Source organism: Cebidichthys violaceus, unplaced genomic scaffold (assembly GCF_023349555.1).
Source record: "Cebidichthys violaceus isolate CVI_PGR_0920_01 unplaced genomic scaffold, fCebVio1.0.p SCAF_22, whole genome shotgun sequence".
NCBI classification, from domain to species: Eukaryota; Metazoa; Chordata; class Actinopteri; order Perciformes; family Stichaeidae; genus Cebidichthys; species Cebidichthys violaceus.
Window position 1 is genome coordinate 452,285 of NW_027176395.1, and position 19,261 is coordinate 471,545.

General features: G+C 46.9%; 1 protein-coding gene across 1 annotated transcript in view; it reads left to right on the top strand.

Moving 5' to 3' along the window:
- Nucleotides 1-18,573, top strand: part of LOC137877934 (nesprin-1-like) — a 60,494-nt gene extending 41,921 nt beyond the window's left edge. The window contains exons 36-56 of the mRNA XM_068718123.1: nt 3,579-3,827; nt 4,219-4,374; nt 4,477-4,718; nt 4,943-7,004; nt 7,160-7,494; nt 7,609-7,753; nt 7,967-8,161; nt 8,251-8,510; nt 8,611-8,770; nt 10,969-11,124; nt 11,315-11,455; nt 11,759-11,935; nt 12,136-12,273; nt 12,396-12,581; nt 12,703-12,816; nt 12,899-13,051; nt 13,134-13,250; nt 13,422-13,559; nt 14,291-14,407; nt 14,966-15,046; nt 16,486-18,573. Coding sequence (XP_068574224.1) covers nt 3,579-3,827; nt 4,219-4,374; nt 4,477-4,718; nt 4,943-7,004; nt 7,160-7,494; nt 7,609-7,753; nt 7,967-8,161; nt 8,251-8,510; nt 8,611-8,770; nt 10,969-11,124; nt 11,315-11,455; nt 11,759-11,935; nt 12,136-12,273; nt 12,396-12,581; nt 12,703-12,816; nt 12,899-13,051; nt 13,134-13,250; nt 13,422-13,559; nt 14,291-14,407; nt 14,966-15,046; nt 16,486-16,650 — 5,487 coding nt within the window. The 3' untranslated portion in view covers nt 16,651-18,573. The remainder of the gene's footprint in view (nt 1-3,578; nt 3,828-4,218; nt 4,375-4,476; nt 4,719-4,942; nt 7,005-7,159; nt 7,495-7,608; nt 7,754-7,966; nt 8,162-8,250; nt 8,511-8,610; nt 8,771-10,968; nt 11,125-11,314; nt 11,456-11,758; nt 11,936-12,135; nt 12,274-12,395; nt 12,582-12,702; nt 12,817-12,898; nt 13,052-13,133; nt 13,251-13,421; nt 13,560-14,290; nt 14,408-14,965; nt 15,047-16,485) is intronic.
- The last annotated feature ends 688 nt before the right edge of the window (nt 18,574-19,261 follow it).

Sequence of the window (19,261 nt, forward strand, 5' to 3'; positions counted from 1 at the left end):
AGACAAACCTGAGAGTCAAAAGCCGCCTTCAATTCCAGAGGTGGTCACAGCAACAGCTGAAACAACTCTTGTGGAAAAAGATAAACTTCCACCAACCAAAATAAAGTCAAAGAGTATTGAACATTCCCCAGAACATGGTACCACGGAGCTGACTTTGACCAAGGGAGAGTCTGACAGTCAGAAGCCATCTTCAACTACAAAGGTGGTCACAGCAACAACTGAAGTAACACTTTTGGAAAAAGAAGGACTTTCTCCTTCCGAAGAAAAGGCAAAGGGTCTTAAACATTCCCAAGAACGTGCTACCAAAGAGCTGACAAAGACCAAAGACAAAGCTGAGGGTGAAAAGCCATCTTCCATTCCAGAGGTGGTCACAGCACCATCTGAAATTACTGACATTGCCTTTGTGGAAAAGGTTCAACTTTCCCCAACAAAGAGAATGTCCAAGGGTCTGAAACTCTCCCCAGATCTTGCTCTCACAGAGATGACTCAGACCAAGGAGGAGCCTGACAGTCAAAAGCCATCTTCAACTCCACAGTTGGTCACAGCAACAACTGAAACTACTGTTGTCGAAGAAGATAAACTTTCACCAACCAAAAGAAAGTCAAAGGGTCTGAAACTTTCCCCAGATCTTGCTCCCACAGAGGTGACAAAGACCAAAGACAAACCTGAGAGTCAAAAGCCGTCTTCAACTCCAGAGGTGGTCACAGCACCAACCGAAATTATTGTTTTGGAGGAAGATAAAATTACACAAACCAAAAGAAAGGCCATGAGCCTTAAAATTTCCCCAGATCTTTCTATCATAGAGCTGACTCAGACCATAGAAAAACTTGAAAGTAAGAAGCTTACTTCAACTCCAGAGATGGCCACAGCAGCAACTGAAGTAACACTTTTGGAAAAAGAAGGGCTTTTACCTTCCAAAGAAAAGGCAAAGGGTCTTAAACATTCCCCAGAACATGCTACCACAGAGCTGACAAAGACCAAAGACAAACCTGAGAGTCAAAAGCCGTTTTCAATTCCAGATGTGATCACAGCAACAGCTGAAACAAGTCTTGTGGAAAAAGATAAACTTTCACCAACCAAAATAAAGATAAAAAGTATTGAACATTCCCCAGAACATGGTACCACGGAGCTGACTTTAACCAAGGGAGAGTCTGACAGTCAGAAGCCATCTTCAACTACAAAGGTGGTCACAGCAACAACTGAAGTAACACTTTTGGAAAAAGAAAGGCTTTCACCTACAAAAGGAAAGTCAACGGTTCTTGAACATTCCCCAATACATGCAACCACAGAGCTGACAAAGACCAAAGAAAAACCTGAGAGTCAGAAGCCATCTTCAATTCCTGAGATGGTCACAGCAACTGCTAAAATTAGTGTTTTGGAAAAAGCAGAGGTTTCACCTACAAAAGCAAAGTCAACGGTTCTTGAACATTCCCCAATACATGCAACCACAGAGCTTAAAAAGACCAAAGAAAAACCTGAGAGTCAGAAGCCTTCTTCACTTCCCGAGATGGTCACAGCAACTGCTACAATTAGTGTTTTGGAAAAAGCAGAGGTTTCACCTACAAAAGGAAAGTCAACGGTTCTTGAACATTCCCCAATACATGCAACCACAGAGCTGACAAAGACCAAAGAAAAACCTGAGAGTCAGAAGCAATCTTCAATTCCTGAGATGGTCACAGCAACTGCTAAAATTAGTGTTTTGGAAAAAGCAGAGGTTTCACCTACCAAAGGAAAGTCAACGGTTGTTGAACATTCCCCAATACATGCAACCACAGAGCTGAAAAAGACCAAAGAAAAACCTGAGAGTCAGAAGCCTTCTTCACTTCCCGAGATGGTCACAGCAACTGCTAAAATTTGTGTTTTGGAAAAAGTTGAGTTTTCACTTACCAAAGGAAAGTCGGATGGTCTAAAAGTTTGCCCAGAGCTAGCTACCACAAAGCTGAAAAAGACCAAGGATGAGCCTCAAATTCAAAAGCCATCTTCCACTCCAGAGGTGCTCACAGCACCAACCGAAATTACTGTTGTGGAAAAAGGTGAACCTTCACAAACCAAAAGAAAGTCAACGGATCTTCAACTTTCCCCTGAACTTGCTACCACAGAGGTGACTCAGACCAAGGAAGAGCCTGACAGTCAGAAGCCATCTTCAATTCCCGAGATGGTCACAGCAACTGCTAAAATTAGTGTTTTGGAAAAAGCAGAGTTTTCACCTCCCAAAGGAAAGTCAGAGGGTCTAAAAGTTTGCCCAGAACTAGCTACCACAAAGCTGAAAAAGGATTGCAAAGAAGTGCATGCTGTTGTGTCCACAAAAGATGTGCATGATTCACCCCAGAGCCTGGGTGAAAAGTCTTTTAAAAAGGGAGACATCCACATTAGTGTACATGAATGCAAAACTATCATGATAGAAAAGGAACCAAGGATGGAATCAAGTATCCAGTATGAGACAGTTACAGAAAGCAAGAAGGTTACCACCACTGACATTCAGCCTGGGGAGTCTTCAGTTAAGATGTCCAGGGTAGAAGTGCGAGAAAGCTTTACTGAACCCCTGTCTGAACCCAGTGTGGTCCCTAGCACCCTAACGGAGAGACACACAACAGATGCAAAGGAAATTAAGAAGGAAGAAGAGAAGGAGGGAAAGAAGAGGACGACTCAGGCAGAGGAAATGGAAAAGATGGTAAATGTAGAAATACAAAATGTTCCACTCTCAATGGCCAAGACCACCGCTTCTGGTGAAGTGAGGCTTCAGAAAATGGATTTGCCACAGGTGAGACATGGTCATTAGCTCAATTATCTGCAGTATTAATGATAAAGTGAAATTATTCTTTGGACTATTCACCTTGAAGCTACTCTTTTGTTTTGTGGGGACTGGATTTTGGCACAGTTTGTTGTTAATTGTAAATGAGCTACCGTCCTAAAGAAACACTTGTGAAACTAATGAAACCGAACTAACTCACCACTACCTTGCATGTTGTGTTTAATACCGCATGCATCTCCACTGACTTACCTATTCAAGTCAAATGTTTCACTGTATGTTTCACTGTATCAGAGAAATGAACAACTGCTTTTTCTCCTTCAGGAAATGTCAGTTTAACAATGCAGCATACCTTTGTAACTGCAATAGAAGATAGTACATAGTCAAAGAAAAGTGAGAGAGAGAGAGAGAGAGAGAGAGAGAGACTGAGAGAGCGAGAGAAAGAGAGAGAGACTGAGAGAGCGAGAGAAAGAGAGAGAGACAGAGAGAGAGAGAGAGAGAGAAAGAACTATCTTTGCTCTTTTGCATATACTTGTTTGCACTTGCGCAAACATTCCTTAGAGGTGTATTTATGACCAATCAATGTACCGGTTTCAGTGCCTCAGGGTTGTAATATGAGCTTCCTCTTAAATGTCATCACTGACAATCAAAGACAGTCAGGCTTGGTGCACTTCCAGAAAAACACTTCCATTCACACAATTCAAGTGTGAATGGACTTGTTTCACAAAGAGACATAGTTCTTTTCTTCGCTCAACAGAAACAGTTTACAGTTGTAAGTCAGATTTCTTCCAGCATTAATTCGGGTGTTTTGTTTTCACAATGGGAGAAGGTTTGCAAGGCAGACGTGACATCCCACGCATCGCTGCAGGCAGTTGTGAAATCATCAACTGACACTATCTGCGGCGAGGTAACTCTGGTGGAAGGATTGCCCTCTTGGGACAACAAAGCTCCAGCAGAAGCTGATGTTGTGAAGACTGAGGAACTTCTCCTGGAGGAACCAGAGGGATCCGCTATGAGGAACATCTTCACGCAAATACAGCTACTCTCTGGGAAAGGACCCAGCAGTCAACTCATTGAGGTATCGTTGCTACTGTGCCACAGTGTCTTTTTATTAAAACTGCCCCTAGAAGTCACCATAGTTACACACCTACACATACTGGCTTTAAGTGCAAGGTACTTTTTTAAAGAATACTGGTGTGGTGAGCATTTACTGTCAGCATTGCTGGTTTGGGTCTAGCTCATGGTTGCGTTGTTTTGTCTCTTTTACATCCTTCCTGTTGCTCCACTTTATACATAGTGAATTGCCTGCATATGTTCTAAATGCAGGGAAATTTAGCAAATTACATGGAATTAAATGAAAAAAATTAGTTTCTTATAATGGCCATAAATGAGCTAAACAGACTAAAGCAACATTGCTTTTTATATTGATCATGCTTGGACATCACCAAAAACCTCTTCTGTTTCATAAGGGTAAACCATTGGAGGATGCTCCAGAGGCTCTGATTACATCCACCTGCGATCTGGACAACCGCCTAAGAAGGCTGGTGTCTAAAATCCTGAGCTGCAAAAACCACCCTGCTGAGCTCAACCCAACAGCGATGGCCCAGCAGCTGGAGGAGGCTGAGGTGCGATTCAAAATGACAGGGTGCATGACTCACCAGGTCACTCATTTTTTAAAAATGAATCAAATTTGAATAATTGTGTTTACTTCTGCGTGCCGAGTACAGGAGTGCCGAGAGGCCGCCAAGGCCCAGGTGTCATTGCTCTGTCTGCTGAGGGGAGCTGATGCCGAGAACAAGGATGCTCTGGAGCATGTGGAGGACCAGTGGAGTACTGCTGCTCAGGATGCAGCTGCTGTCGTCGAGAGCAAAGAGGCCCAGCTGCAGCTGGTGAACGGTTACTGCAGACAGACCCAAGCAGCCAAGACCACGCTGCAAAGACTCACAGCAGAACTGGAGGCTGTCAGAACGTGAGTTGTCATCTAGGGTGTCCTTTTTTAATTCCTTAAGATTCCGTAAGACTGGGTCAAGGCCAAAGGGGTCAGACTGGAAGAACAGGAGCTTTAAAGCTATATTTTTTAGATTAACACTGAATGTAGTTTAAATCTTAACACTCCCTCTCAAACTTACATCTTGTACAATCTGTAACATTGTAAATGCCGAGCACATGAAGACTTGACTGTTGTTCTTTCAGGTCCCCAGAGGAGAGCAGCTCGAAGGAGGCAGAGCGACTATGCTCCCTACAGAGAAGGATGGAGGAGAATAGAACAGTACTCGGGGAGTTGCTTGTGACCCACACCAAGTTAAGCCCAAATCTCAGCTGGTCTGAGCGAGCGGCCGCCCAGACTGAGCAGAATAACCTACAAGAGAAGTGGAGAGGCCTGGAGAGAGCTGTGGAGAGGACGCTGTATCAGACAAATGTCCATTCTCACAACACCAGCAGCCTTCTGTTGGCGATATCAGGTCTTCAGGAACATTTGGAGACAATCGGCAAAGACCTTGAGTCTTCCTCAGTTACTCAGTGGACCTGCAAGAAGGCGCAGCAGCTGATGGTTGCAAATGCTGAGGTTAAAGCTGCCCAGCAGAAATCCCTCCATTTGCAGCAGCTGTCTGAGGCGTTCCTCCTCATCTCACAGAGGGAGAAGGATACAACGGAGATACAGCAGGGGCTTCAGAGGGTCAAAAACAAACTTAGCTACACAGAGGAACTAGTGTCCTTTCAAACTCAGAAGAGCAGCAGCCCCATCATGGAGAAAATTATCCTGGTGATGAGGGATGGCCTTGCTTGGGCGAAGACGACAGAGAGTGACATTGAAAGCAGGAGGAAGAGGGTGGCTCTCCTCCCTGAGGAGGTGCACCGGCAGCTCAGAGATCTTAAGAAGCTGCAGTCCGAGGTCATGGCCAAACAAGGCCAACTGGAGTCACTGGCGGAGGAGGTGAAGGAGCTCCTTCCGCAGCTGGACCAGGCCGAGGAGGTGCCCATGGTGCGCTCCTCTCTGAAATCCCTTGAAGAACTCTCAAAGTCGACCACAGAGAAGCTAGCCAAGGCTGTGAGAGAGCTCGAATCAGGACTGCAGACCAGAGAGAAACTGTCAGAGCAGATCGTCGACCTGGACTCCTGGGTTTTGGCTCATCTGCATAGGGAGGCTTCCAGGAGTCCGGACAGTGAGCTCAGGAGCCCGACTGAACTTGATCGTAGAGTCCGTCAGATCCGAGAAACCCTGGCGATGGCTGAGAAGCAGGCCGCTGTCTGTGAGGCTCTTCTGATGAAGAGCAAAGACATCGCCTCTGAACTCAGCATCACGGAGAACTGTCAGCTGTTTGACAAGCTCACCGACCTCCAGGAGGACATCAGAGCCATCAGCAGCTACGAGAAGGCCAACAAAAAGGAGCAGGAGGAACTCACCCAGACTGTGGATTCAAGCAAGAAAAACCTGGTCACCATTGAAACGAGCCTGAGGCAGATGTCGGGAGATCTGAGTCGACACAGGTTCCCCATCACAAGCGAGTCCCTGCAAGCTTTGGAGCCTTTCAAACACGTGATTTTGGAGCACAAGTCCCAGGTTGACCTTCTGCAATCGTGGATTCCCAGAGAAAAGACGAGGGAACTGCACTCAGTCATTTCAGAACTTCTCAGCACTATTGTCACTCTGGAAATGAAAGCCAGAGGTCATGAGAAGTACCTGAACAAGAGGCAGTGTGTGGAGGACCTCAGGGAGAACGTTAAGGAGCAGGTCTGTCAGACCAAAGGCGACAGCAAGGCGCTCGAGGACAAGTACAAGGTCTGTCAGACTCTCCTCATCCAGCTTCCTCTCATAAAGTATATGTCTGAGGAGGCCGGCCACGAACTCCAGGTGATCTCCGCCGATCTGTACCCCTCACAGCTGAGCACCGAGCGACTGAGACTGAAGCAAAACGAGGAAAGCCTGGACGCGTTGGAGATGACGCTCTACAACAACCTCAGCATCATCGAGTGGAACCTGCTGAAGGAACTGGACCTCGACTCAGAGAGGGCAGCCACTCGGGCCTTCCTTTGCAAGACCCAGCGGGAGCTCCAGAAAGTCCCCGTGCTGGAGCCCGACGAAACGGTAATTAACAACAAATACCAGATGATCATGTCTTTGAAAAAGACTGTGGAGTCAAGAATGAGAGCGCTGGAGGTTCTCGAGCAGAAGAAAGGAAACAGACAAGGAAGTGGATCCCAAGATGTGATCGACTTGAAGATTGCCGTCCTCAATGAATGCGACTCACAAATGGCAAGTTGAATTCTTCAACTTTTATGTTCTCTGCAACACAATACATAGATGTCTTTACACTGTAGCCTCTTCACGTTCTGTAAACCAAAACTGGATTGCTATAGTCCTATAATGTGATTTGAGTTCGTAGTTAAGTTGTGTTTATTACATTTTAGGAGGACATCTCTCAGGCTAAGGAGTCTCTGAGAAGCTACACGAGTGCTGTTCAACAAGCAGCTCAATTCCTGAGGGACATCGAGGTCTCTCTGCTGCCGCCGCAGGGCTCTGCTGGACTGTGTTCCGAGAGGCTGGAGGAGACCCAGCAGGCTTTGGCCTCGCTGCAGCAGCAGTTCCAGACCCACGTGGAGCAGCTCCAGAACCAGGACGCCTTGCATCCTTACCTGTCCCCCCAGAGGGTGGAGCAGCTCCAGGAGAATATTCTGAGCCAGCTCCTGGTGAGGATGTCCACTCTACAGGCAAAGGGACACATGCGACTGGAGTGTCTCAGCAGGTATTAAGGCTGATTTTCTCGACTTCTCATAAATGTCTGAAAGATGCCAGTGTATGCAAGTAGAAGCGACATCTCCTTCTTATTGGATAACCCATCAACGTTTCTGTCTTTCAGTTGTGCAGAACACTACAGAAAATACACCAAGAGTCAAGATGAAATCCTCCAGAGTGTGAAGAGCGCAGTGAGAAGCCTCTCGCAGTTCATCGGTCAAAAGGTCACCTGTCTCGATGACTGCACCGACCAGCACGCCGAACTCAGAGTACGTTTGAGACTTTCCAGGTTCACCGATCCGGGGATCCGTACTTTTAACCACTTTGTTGTCAGAAAGTGAGAACAGTGAAGCATTCAAGAAAAATAGATCTAGATAATGTTTTACAGCGTTTAGTTTTTTGAGGTTTTCCTAAAATGTCCCTAATACCCCATCATACCTACCTTCTGATCTCCACTTATAAAACGTACTCTGATACTGCAGGCTCTGTCTGAGGAGGTGGAGTCCCTGCAGGGGCGTCTGGAGGAGCTGAAGGAGTGGTGCCCGGAGCAGAGCTGCCGCGGAGGCAGGCAGGCCGCTGCTGTCTGGAAACGCGTATCAAGACTACGGCGCTGCACGCGAGAGCTGACGACCCGTAGCGAACGGAGGATCACAGAATGGATCCAAATCACCAGCAGTGTAAGTGAAAATGCAGTACATCATCTGGGATTCTTAATTCCACCTGCTCTTCAAACTGTGTTAAGACTCTGTGCGGTTCCTCCTCTCAGGTGGAGAAGGCCTCCGCTCTCCTGGAGCGGGTGGAGGCGGAGCATCCCGATGGATCCCGGGTGAAGGCCTCCACCGAGGACCTCCAGGACCTGCTGCAGTCCTGGGAGCAGTACCAGGACAGACTGGACTGCGAGCATCGAGCCGTGTCCGCGCTGGAACTGCGCGCCGCCAGGCTGCTGGGTGTCCCCGCCCACCTGGAGCAGGCGCCAGCCGCTCCGCTCTGTCAGCGGCTGCAGGCGATGCATGGCCGCTACGGCAGGTAAGACGGAGTTTGAGGTGCACTTCACCAACTGTATCTACATTTAAGGTAAGAAGACAAATTGTTGGACGCGTGTGTTTTTGTGTGTGTTTCCCCCCAGTGTGAAGCAGAGGAGCAGGGAGGGTTTGAAGGCGGCCAGGATGGAGCTGGAAGAGAGAGACCGGGTTCGGGAGGAGCTGCAGGGCGTTGGGGTTTGGCTGCAGGCTGCAGACGGTCTTCTGTCAGAGATGGAGCAGAGCAGCAGCACACAGGAGCTTCAGGTGGGACGCTCCTCTACACTAGTGTTCAGCAGGGTTTCAAAATATAACTGCATCCACTGCAGGCGTAATACTGAATTTTTCGTAGCCTTCTAAAGGAATCTGGGAAATTGAATCCAGTTTTCGTGAATATTTCCCCCCCATCCCCCCGGCTCCGTAATGAGCCCCCTCTGCCCCAGGACCCTCTGAAGGTCCTCTGGGTGTCTCCAGAGCTCCTTCATCCCAGTGAGTCTCTCCCTCCAGCCAGCGGAGTGTAAATAATGAGTCTCTAATGAGAGAGGACAGTTCCATCGTCTGAACTGAAAACACAATGATGCGTCTGTTCTCACTCATTAAAGCTCATGTGCTGTTTGTATAAACAGCGCATGAAACACACTTGTCTTTAACGTTCACTGAGGAATGTCCAGTACCTTCTGAAAATGATGCCTTATGAACATTATGACTCAGTTAGTGTGTTAATGGTTCTCATCATTAGCTAGCTTACTCAGATCTGCAGATCTAAAGCTTTTAGTTCTGAATAAATACAGAGAGAGAGAAGAGAGAGAGAGAGAGAGAGAGAGAGAGAGAGAGAGAGAGAGAGAGAGAGAGAGAGAGACAGAGAGAGAGGCTGCTGACTGTGGATTGTCCAGTAAATATGAAACGTCTGAATCCAACCGTCGGCTCGGCCTCCCGCCCGAACGCCTCCTTGGTGTTTGGGTTCACATCTATGAACCCACCAACCCGCAGAATCCCTCTGCCCTTTGTGCCCAAACCTGAGCAGAGGCCAACGTCTCCCCATCCACTCCAGCTTTCTCTCCAAACACACACACACACACACACACACATTTCCCTTCCCCTTGCAGAGGGTCTGTGTTGATGAAAGACCTGAACACCCCCCTCCATCACCCCCACTGCCCTCACCCCTCCTCTTGGTCCACCTTTTGTTCAGTGATGTAAGTGGATCTTCCAGGTGGCCTTTGTTAGCCGAGTCATTCCGTGGACACACACACACACACACACACACACACATTTCTACGGTACTTGTGAGGCCACTCGTGGACATAAAGCATTCTCTCGTCCCTAACCTCAGAGCAGACCTAACTGTAACCAAGTCTTAATTGTTAAATAGCCGTTTGAAGAAGGGAAGACCTGTCCTCAGTCCACTCAGTCCTCCCTTCACTGTGTTCTTCAGACTTTTCTAAAATCTCTGAATGTTTTTACAATGTTCCCACTTTCTCAAAATGTACAGACTTTCCTAAAATCTCCTCACTTTCGTTAAATGTACAGACTTTTTGAAAACGTCCTCGCTTCTCCATTTTTTAAAACGCAAATTGGTCCTCACAAAGATAGACATACAAAAACAAACGTCTCCCCATACCCTCTCTTCCTCCCATCCTTTGTATCACACACACACACACACACACACACACACACACACACACACACACACACACACACACACACTCAGTTTCCCGTCGCGATAACAAGATGCGCCTCCCTCTTCATCAGAGCACCGGACGTATTCAGACCCAGGTAGTCTCCTTTTTGTTTCATCGCTCACATTTGAACACATCTTCTGATTTAATGTTGGCTGTTATTGTTCTGGTTGAAGTGAAAAGAGTTCCCTCTAGCTGTTGTTGTGTAATTGAACTACTTTGATGAAAGCAGCCGAGGAGAAAGAGAGCTGCCTGCTAAACAAAGGCTGGTTGTTGCGTTAGAGATGTGGATACGATGTCTGTGTCCTTTTGTTCTGGAATACTGCAAGACTTCCACCACTTGACTGAAAAGTGACACTTAGAAATTACAGCCTTTCTGACAAAAGTGTCGCTGCATGTTGATGCATGTGGGAAAGTGAGGCGTCACTGTTAACCATCTGCTTAAGAAGGATGTTGTTTAAGTGTCACAACTCTGATCTAAATAGTTTTCTCTCTTGTTCAAGAAAAAGTTCAAGAAAACTCTTTTTGCCATTATAATCTGTTTAAGTTCTTTATTTACGTTATTTGATATTTGACACAAATGGAAAAAGAAAAGTTCTTGTCAGGATAAATTTCTTCGTGAGTGTTGTAGTACTCATTTTGGCCACAAGAGGAAGAAGTGCACCATTTTCGTGCAAATCTGATTTGCGGCAAACTCTCACAAAGAAACCCAGTAAACGTTGAGATTCAGACTTTAGACGTTTCCTGTTTTCATTTACACAAGTCTTCCTCTCTGTCTGCTTTCAGGAGGTTCACAGCCAGCTGTGTAACCAGAAGGCTCTGCTGCAGCGCATCATGGAGAGCCTGAAGATGAAGTACTCCGACATGGACACGCCGGTCCCGGTGGAGATCGACGACCAGATGCAGGAGGTCACGCAGTCGCTGCAGCAAGTAGAAGCGAAGGTACGCGAGGGAAATAGATTTCAGCAACATACACAAACACAATAAACCACCAAAACAAAGATGTACAGGGTAGAGTTAACCTGTTAGTGTGTAATACATCAAGTGTTTGGGACAGTGACAAATCCCAGACCTCTACAGACCACTTTGTCCTCCTGCGTCTGTTGACGTTTGTGCTCGATTGGTCCGTCAGGTGGGGGAGGCGGTGGAGAAGAGCGGCCCCGTCTACAGGCTGGGGGCCAAGCTGTCTGAGATCCAGGCCGGCCTGGTGTCGGTTCAGAAAAGACTGGAACAGAGAAGTCCCAACGTGGCTCAGGCTAAGGTCACCCAGAAGGTGGGTATAGCTGACGGTGGCCGGATTAGTAGCCCTCGCTTCAGATACGAGCCTGAAACGACTGGTGATGTGTAAAAAACCAGGTGGATAATCAAGCGTAGGGACAAACTCTGCCTTCAGATGCTGCCGATGAAGTCTTGGAAAGCTTGCAGCTGAGTAGCAAAGCTTTCTGAAAGCTGCCAGGGATGAGGAATCAACGTACATTTAAGATAACACATAAAACTCTGTTTAAAGAGCTTGAAAGTTGTTTTTTTTGTTATTTTAAAGTCACTAAATCTTGACGTGTGGCCGTGTGTGTCTCAGCGTGCGTGGGATGAGCTGGACGTGTGGCACTCGTGTGTGGCGGCGATGGAGGTGGACATGCAGGACTTGGAGAAGCCGGAGGAGGTGCTGATCCTCACCGAGAGACTCGTGGAGGTCCAGCAGCTGCACTCCCTTCTGGCCAAACAGGCGGAGCAGAGGACCACCCTCATCAGCAAGGTCAGACGGGCCCTCGTATCCCTATCCGTATATTAACGTGATCCGTCTCATTCCCTGCTTAAGATGTCTGAGTCGTAGTTTACATTCCGTCGAATCTCCAGATTTGTTTGGTGTCGAACAACAAATGTCTTAAATCACGCAGCCCAGAACTGTGTACTTCATGTATTTAAACTGAGTATTGTTTCGTTTTTCGTGGTCAGATCCACACGTGGCTTCAGCAGCATCAGGAGATGATCAGCAGCTCCAACAGCTGGATGACCGAGGCCAAGTCGTGGCTCGCTACCCCCTGCACCTACACCACCGCCAAATGTCTGAGCAGCCACGTTCACACTCTGCAGGTCGCTGCACTTAACCTTTCTACTCCACCCTTTTTCAAAATATTCTATGTAGCGGCATTCTGCAGGACAATCTGAAATCCTTCTCGATGGATGTTAACTGAAACTCGTGTCTGGCGTTGCAGATGGTGCTGGACGACTCGGCGCAGATCCGAACCACGCTGCAGGGCTTCGGCTCGGTCCTGAAGGAAATGTCTCAGGTTTGCGACGTCGCAACTCTCCAGGAGCAGCTGGTCGAAGCCGATCACCAGGTGGCCATCGTTCAAGACGGCTTCACCGCTCCTCTGTCTCACCTGGGCCACGCTGCTGCTGTGAGTCGTCCTTCTTTTTTAATTATTATCATTTGAATCCTCTTTGAACTGTGTCGCTAACCCCTCCGCTCGTGTGCTCATCTGTTTTTGGAAATGGTCAAATATATGGATCGCCGTCTAGGAGGTGGAAGCCATTGAGAGTGAAGTCAGACGGATGGAGAGCGACGTGGCTGAGGTCAAGACCTTGTTATCGTCTCCAGAGACGTTCCCCAGCCCCAGAGAAGAACGCCTCAAGGTGAGACGCGGTGAAGGAAACATTGTTTTCCAGAAATTCCAATGAAGATCTGTTTTTCCAAGCGGCCTCGTTGTGTGTGCAGGTCATCGAGCAGAAGATCCAGTCCATGAGGAGGACCATAGCCGAGATCCAGAAGTGTAAACCAGGCCTTTGTCTTCCAGAGAAGGCTGAAGAGACTTTGGTCGTCTTCACCGTAGTGGACCAGCTCCAGACTCATCTGCTGGAACTGGAGAAGGTCAGTCAGTCAGTCAGTAAATCAGCCGTGTAGTAAACTACAAGTGGCCTTCACTGAACCCTCTGCTTCACTCCCTTTGTAGAAGGTCCCCGCTCTGTTCTTCCAGCAGCCTCCGACTCCGGTCCAAGCCAAAGCTCCGTCAGCTCAGCAGACCAGCTCCCAACCTGGACTCCTGAGATCCGCTTCAGAGGAGGCTGAGGTGAGTTCACTTCACTTTCCTTTTTTTAAAATGTGTGAATATCATTTTGTAACTTTGTTAATTCAGAGCATTAATATCGCAGCAATAGCTATTTTCTATGTAAAGATATAGAGGATTAAACAAGAGAGAAGCAATTTAACAAAAGCTGCTCTTTGTGCGTTCCCTCATCAGAAGACAGACGCGGAGCGGGGACAGATCAGAATCGTCCACGTTAAAGAGGACGTCCTGAAGGGATCAGGAGCGTCGCTGCAGACTGTGGAGCGGTCCTCACCGGAGCAGAGACAGTCCTGGACGCCCGGCAGCGCTCAGGTAAGGACGCCGCAGAGCCTTTTGATCGGTCGGCTACTGTTATCTTCGTGTTTTTGTGAAGCTTACTTACTTACTTAGAATTTTTCAAATCCTCATCACAGTGTTGAAACGTGCCTCTCTGATGGTAGAACGAAGCGTAGAGTGACTGATACTAACACGCCCGCTAACCCGTCCCTCCATTAAACAAAGTCTTAAACCCTCTGCATGCTTGATGCCACTGTGTCTTTGCTGTTGCAAATTGTTACGGGTGCTCCGATCGATCGGACTATTTTCAATCGATTTCTATTGTGCCAGGACGTTGAGAGTTATAATCGCTCTTTTTAAGGGAGTCCTGGGTAAAACGGCAGCAAACAAAGTTTCCCATGAAAAGAACAAACAAAAGAGACAAAAGTTGCAAACCAAGAATATAAGAAACTTCACATCTAAGAAAGAACGAAACAGCGAATGACATCACTAATGGCATTAGCAGTGTTCAGTAACAGGAAACATTCGGCGGTCAAACACTCCTTAATCCTGCTTCTACAGTCCTCCATGCTTACTTTATTGGCTCATATTCCTTCCAGGTAGTTTGATCGGTGGTCTCTGTGAAGACAACGTGAGGCGCTGTAGTTGTAAAGTAAACACTAGCAGTCATTAGCAGCAGCAGCTCAGTGTTGACTGACCTCCCCCCCCCCCCCCCCCCCCCCCACCCCTCCACTGTGACTCTGCACATGAGCGTGTTTCCGTGTCAGCAGAGGGAAACTGACGGAGCCACAGAGCAGTCAGGCAGTCAGGAGCAGAGAGTGGAAGAAGGTGGAGGAGGTGTTTTGTGGTGGCTCTGGGATGCTTTCCTGGCCGCTTCGCCAGAGGTAACCAAGATCTAGAGCTGCTGTGGAAAAAACAACAAAACGTTCATCCAATTTTTCTGTCTCTGTCTCTGTCTCTGTCTCTGTCCCCCCCTGGAGATCCTTGTGACCCACGGTCAGCAACTTACAATGTAGGCTTTGAGGAAAACATTCCTTAAAATTGCTAATACACCTGAGGCCATATGACTAACCCCATTGGCATAAATCACAACAATCTGGTTCCGATCAAATCATTTCTAACAACTATGAGATGTGACCTTTTTATCGCCCTGGGTCACTCTGTTCTCTCACCTTCCCTCACCTCTACTACCACCTCCCTACTCCTCACATCAGCTGCTTCCACAAACCCTCTACTTTGACCTCCCTGCACACGTCTTTCTGGATTCTGTTCTGCCTCTAGAGGGCAGTGTTGAACAGCGATTGTAATGTGTGGCGCTGCAGAGAGACTCAGTTCTTTTAACTCGTGAAAGGTCACCTGACATCTTTCTCTCTTCTCGGCCGTTAGACGTGTTGGTGCGGTAGTTTGCGTAGACTTTAACTGCGTGTCGTTGTCGGTGGCAGGTACCTGTGGTCGTACCGGAACCAGAGGAGGCTGAAGGTGCCTCTGGACAGAGCACTGAACAGACTGGAGAAGATAGAAAGGTAACTCAACTTTCAACACTGTCAATCATCTTCATTGGCTCCTATTGGAATTGTTCATTCTCAGGTTGTTTTTTTTAATTTGATAGGATAACTGGTGATATTCTCTATTGTCATATTGGCAACAAATCTATTCAAAAGACCCAAACCGACAATGAATTGATCCAGCCTGATGTTCTATAGAGCATCAGTGAGCCTCACTGTTCCTTCATCACCATGAACACACACACACACACACACACACACACACACACACACACACACACACACACACTGGTCTATATCGACTCAGTCCCACACACACCGTCCTGCTGCCACATGTCCTCACTACACCACCAAAATCCTACCCAGTAGTGGAGCAACGGATCATGAAGCTCACGGATCAAGGATCAGATCAAGGATCAGAGTCCGTCCGGATCAACAACCATCCGTTACACCACTACTACCCAATAACTCTTTTATTTACTGTTTGGCCCAAAACTACAGTGCTCAGCTGTTTTAAAGGGAACATTTGCCTCCTTTCGTTTGGCCGTTCAATGGTGTTGAAGGTAAATGTAGTCGATTGATGCAATCAATTCCTCAGAGCTGCTGCGTTGACCCAGAATCCTGAGTTTTCTGCCGCAAAATCTGCAGTTCTTCCTTCATCCAGAGCCGTAGTTTGAGGTGACGTCAGAACGACTTGGTTTCTAGTCTCTCCAAGTGCTCAGAAACTAAACTCCCTAAACCTGTTCTAAGATCTATTGTGTAAATAAACATTTTTTTTGACAAAAAAACAGAACTTCCCTGTTCTCCTTGTATTGAAAACTAGCTACGTGTTCCAACAGCAAGAACCAACAACAAAACCGAGTGCAGAGGATACATGTTACAGTGTTTTGGATTATTCACATGAATACGTAACATGGGCTGAAGCAGCAGGATGTGGCCGGCTCAAGTGCAATGCATGCTGGTACATGTAGGCACTGCCAAGTCAAGAGCTCAGGAGAGAACTCAGCTTTCTTGGTCGATATTGCAGCAATTAGGAATTTATTGCTTGAATCAACATTTACCATCAACACCGATTGGACATCCACATACACACATGGCAGATTTTCACATTATGTACAACTTTTGTTTCTTGTTATCAGTTTCTTTTAGTGTTGTGATCTGATCAACCCTGCCTGAAAATACTTTACATTTATCTCATTTACGCCAACGTCCATATTGTTGGCAGATTCCATTACCAGGTATTGAAGAACTACCAATAAGAGCCACTGAATTTGTTTTTCAGTGCAGACGATTATACAGTATAACAATGTCAATAACGTTATGTGATATAATTCCTTAACCGAGTGTACCAGTAACTGTGTGAATCCATATCCCGCGGTAACCCTGAAGACTAAATGATCCTCGTGTTTAACTGACTGACCTGACTGATCTTCTAACCCTGCCTCATGTTTCTTCAGGATGTTGAGGGCCCCACTGAAGCAAGTTCATCCGAAGCTTTATCAAACGCCCCGGGCGCAGTCACAACTCAGTCCCTGCCTGAGAGCATGGTAAACACTGCAGCCTCCACCGTTAACGTCTCCAAGTCCGACTCTGGGCCCCAGCAGAGATGTGTAGTCTCCTAGATCTAGAACTTGTATCTCTAGAGCTTCTTCTTGTTCAAAGCATTTGACTTCCAGCTTCTTCTAGAGCTGACTCTCAAGAAGCAAGCCTAGATTCCACTGCTTCCTCTAGAATCAAATGTGTTTCTCTAGAGCCAATCAAATAACTCCCATTTATTCATTCTGAAACCAATCCTAGAGCCCCCAACCTTTTCTAGAACCTACTCTAGGATACCCATGTGTTCAGACCTGCCATTCCTTCTAGAACCAAGTCTAGAACGCCAATGTTTACAACCTATCTTAGATCTCCCACCTTTATCTAGAACCAATCTTTAAATGCCTCTTGAATTATGCGTAGATGTCCTCTAGGAGACCAAAGAGGACACTTAAGAATCTCCTTTCTTCTACAAGAAACTAAAGTAGAGATAGATCCAGGTCTATAAGCCTAAAGCTCAGTTATCTATTAACAGTACAACCTGTAGATCTCCCAAGGATCTCTTCTAGAGCCAGCCATAGAACTCCATAGAAGTCTTCTAGAATCAAGCCTAGATTGTAAGACTTCATTTAGAATCTTCTAGAACAAGAACTCCTACAGTGTTGTGGGATTCCCTAATTCGCCCTTCTTCTACACTGAAATCTAGAGCTCAATGTGTCCAGTAATGTCTTCCTAGAACCGATGCTTCTTTCCACAACCAAACCTCCGATCTCCTCACACGTTCTAGAACCAAACCCAGAGCCTCTTTTTCTACTAGTGTCTAGAATCCTTGTAGAACAAGTCCTTCACTCTTTTCTAGAACTGTTTTCTGCTACAACCAAACTCATCGCCTTCTAGAACCAAACCCTAGAACCCTCACCTGAAATAGTCTAGTCCTTCAGGTTCTTCTTGAAACGTCTGAACCCTCAGTGCATTTACATGGCAGAGATATTCTAGATGTTGGCCTCTGACAGTTTTGAACTTTGAACCAGTGTGTCTTGAACCAGGAAATAAAGCTCATCAGATGTGTGCCAAAGACTGCTTTTTCCTAAATAACGTGTGTTCACTTGGACTAGGACTACTGAGCTTCATCCTCCACGTGGTTCAAGATGACGAAACACATTGTTTTTGAAGCGATGATGTGGGAAGTGGTTTCTATTTTACCAGAGAACAGAAAGCAGACTGGGGCTGGTTAGCATGTCGGGTGGATGGTTTTTTGGTCTCTAATAAGCGTTTGCATGGACCTTACTTCTGATGGGTTAAAATGTTTTTTATAAAAGGCAGAAACAAAGTGTGCTAATGGACATATTTTGTGATGAATGGTGATTTTGAACTAGTTTTACCTCTTTGATTGTTGACCTTTCTGCTATCTGAGCTCATTTACCAGCAAATGCGGAGCATTATTTGTTAAAATAAAACTTGCTTGCTTACACGCATCTGCCATTTTGACTTTCCATAAGCTGAACATTAAATAAATTGTTGTTTACAGAGTTTTATTGATTGAATTGCTCAGTCATTGCCTGGCAGTGTGGAGAAAGAGTCCCGCTTTGTTGTGAATCAGAGGATTTACTTTCGTTCTCCTCAGCGCAGACTTTACACTTAAAGAAAGTTATCTTCTCTGAGATGACTGCTGGCCATGAAAATGCACTGGTGTGACACGATGACTGATTAACACGCAGCTGTTGGCAGGTGAACACCACGTAACTCCAAATTCTTTCAGTTCAGCATTACTTGATTGGAGGGATTATACTCAAATAACAATAAAGATCTTGTGCAAATCATTTTAAGGCTTATTTATAATTCCATCAATACCAATACAAGGTTTTCACCTGGAAGCAGCGGCACTGAGATGTCTTACGTTACATGGCATGTGCTGTACTTTGTACATTGTTCCACTTTGTGTCTTTCCATTCTGTCCACATATCCAAACAAAGAGCACAAAACACGAATAAACCCGCAGCCGTGATCCACTCCTCCGTCTCTCTTTCTCTTGTGTCAGGAGCTCATGAAGGGACAGAGGGGGCTTGCATGGAGGGAGGATGACCCAGAGGGGACAGTAGACACACAGAGAGCACACACACCTGCCCGAAACACACGCACTAAGCACTCGCACACAGCGAGTGAGGGGGTCAAAGCGCCGACGGCTGTGGGACCACAGAGCGGCGAGGTGGACGGCGGTGTGCGGCCGGTCCCGCCAACGTCTGGAGAGGTTCTGGTAAAACCCAGCGGTCCTGTAGTAACAGCAGCAGCAGCACCACGTACACATAGAACACCAGCAGAGCGAGCAGAGGCCTCAGAGCCCGCAGCCGCCCCCACCTGCACGCTCCGACCGCAGCGTCAGGACGACGCTGAGGGCCGGCGTCCTGCAGCTGCTTCGGTAAGAGAATAAGAAAGTCACGCTCAGCGCCACAGCTTCAGCAGGACACACACACACACACACACACACACACACACACACACACACACACACACACACACACACACCGGAGAGCACCGTCCTCCTCCTAACCCTCTAACAGAGCAGGAGTGGGATGCACAGTTGGGACCTGGTTGCACTTAAATAACTCACTGATGGACTAAGATGAAGTTTCAAGAGATAACCACCTGGTTTTTATGTTTGACTGATAATCAAAGCCGGTGAATGCTCTATTTCTAGCACTT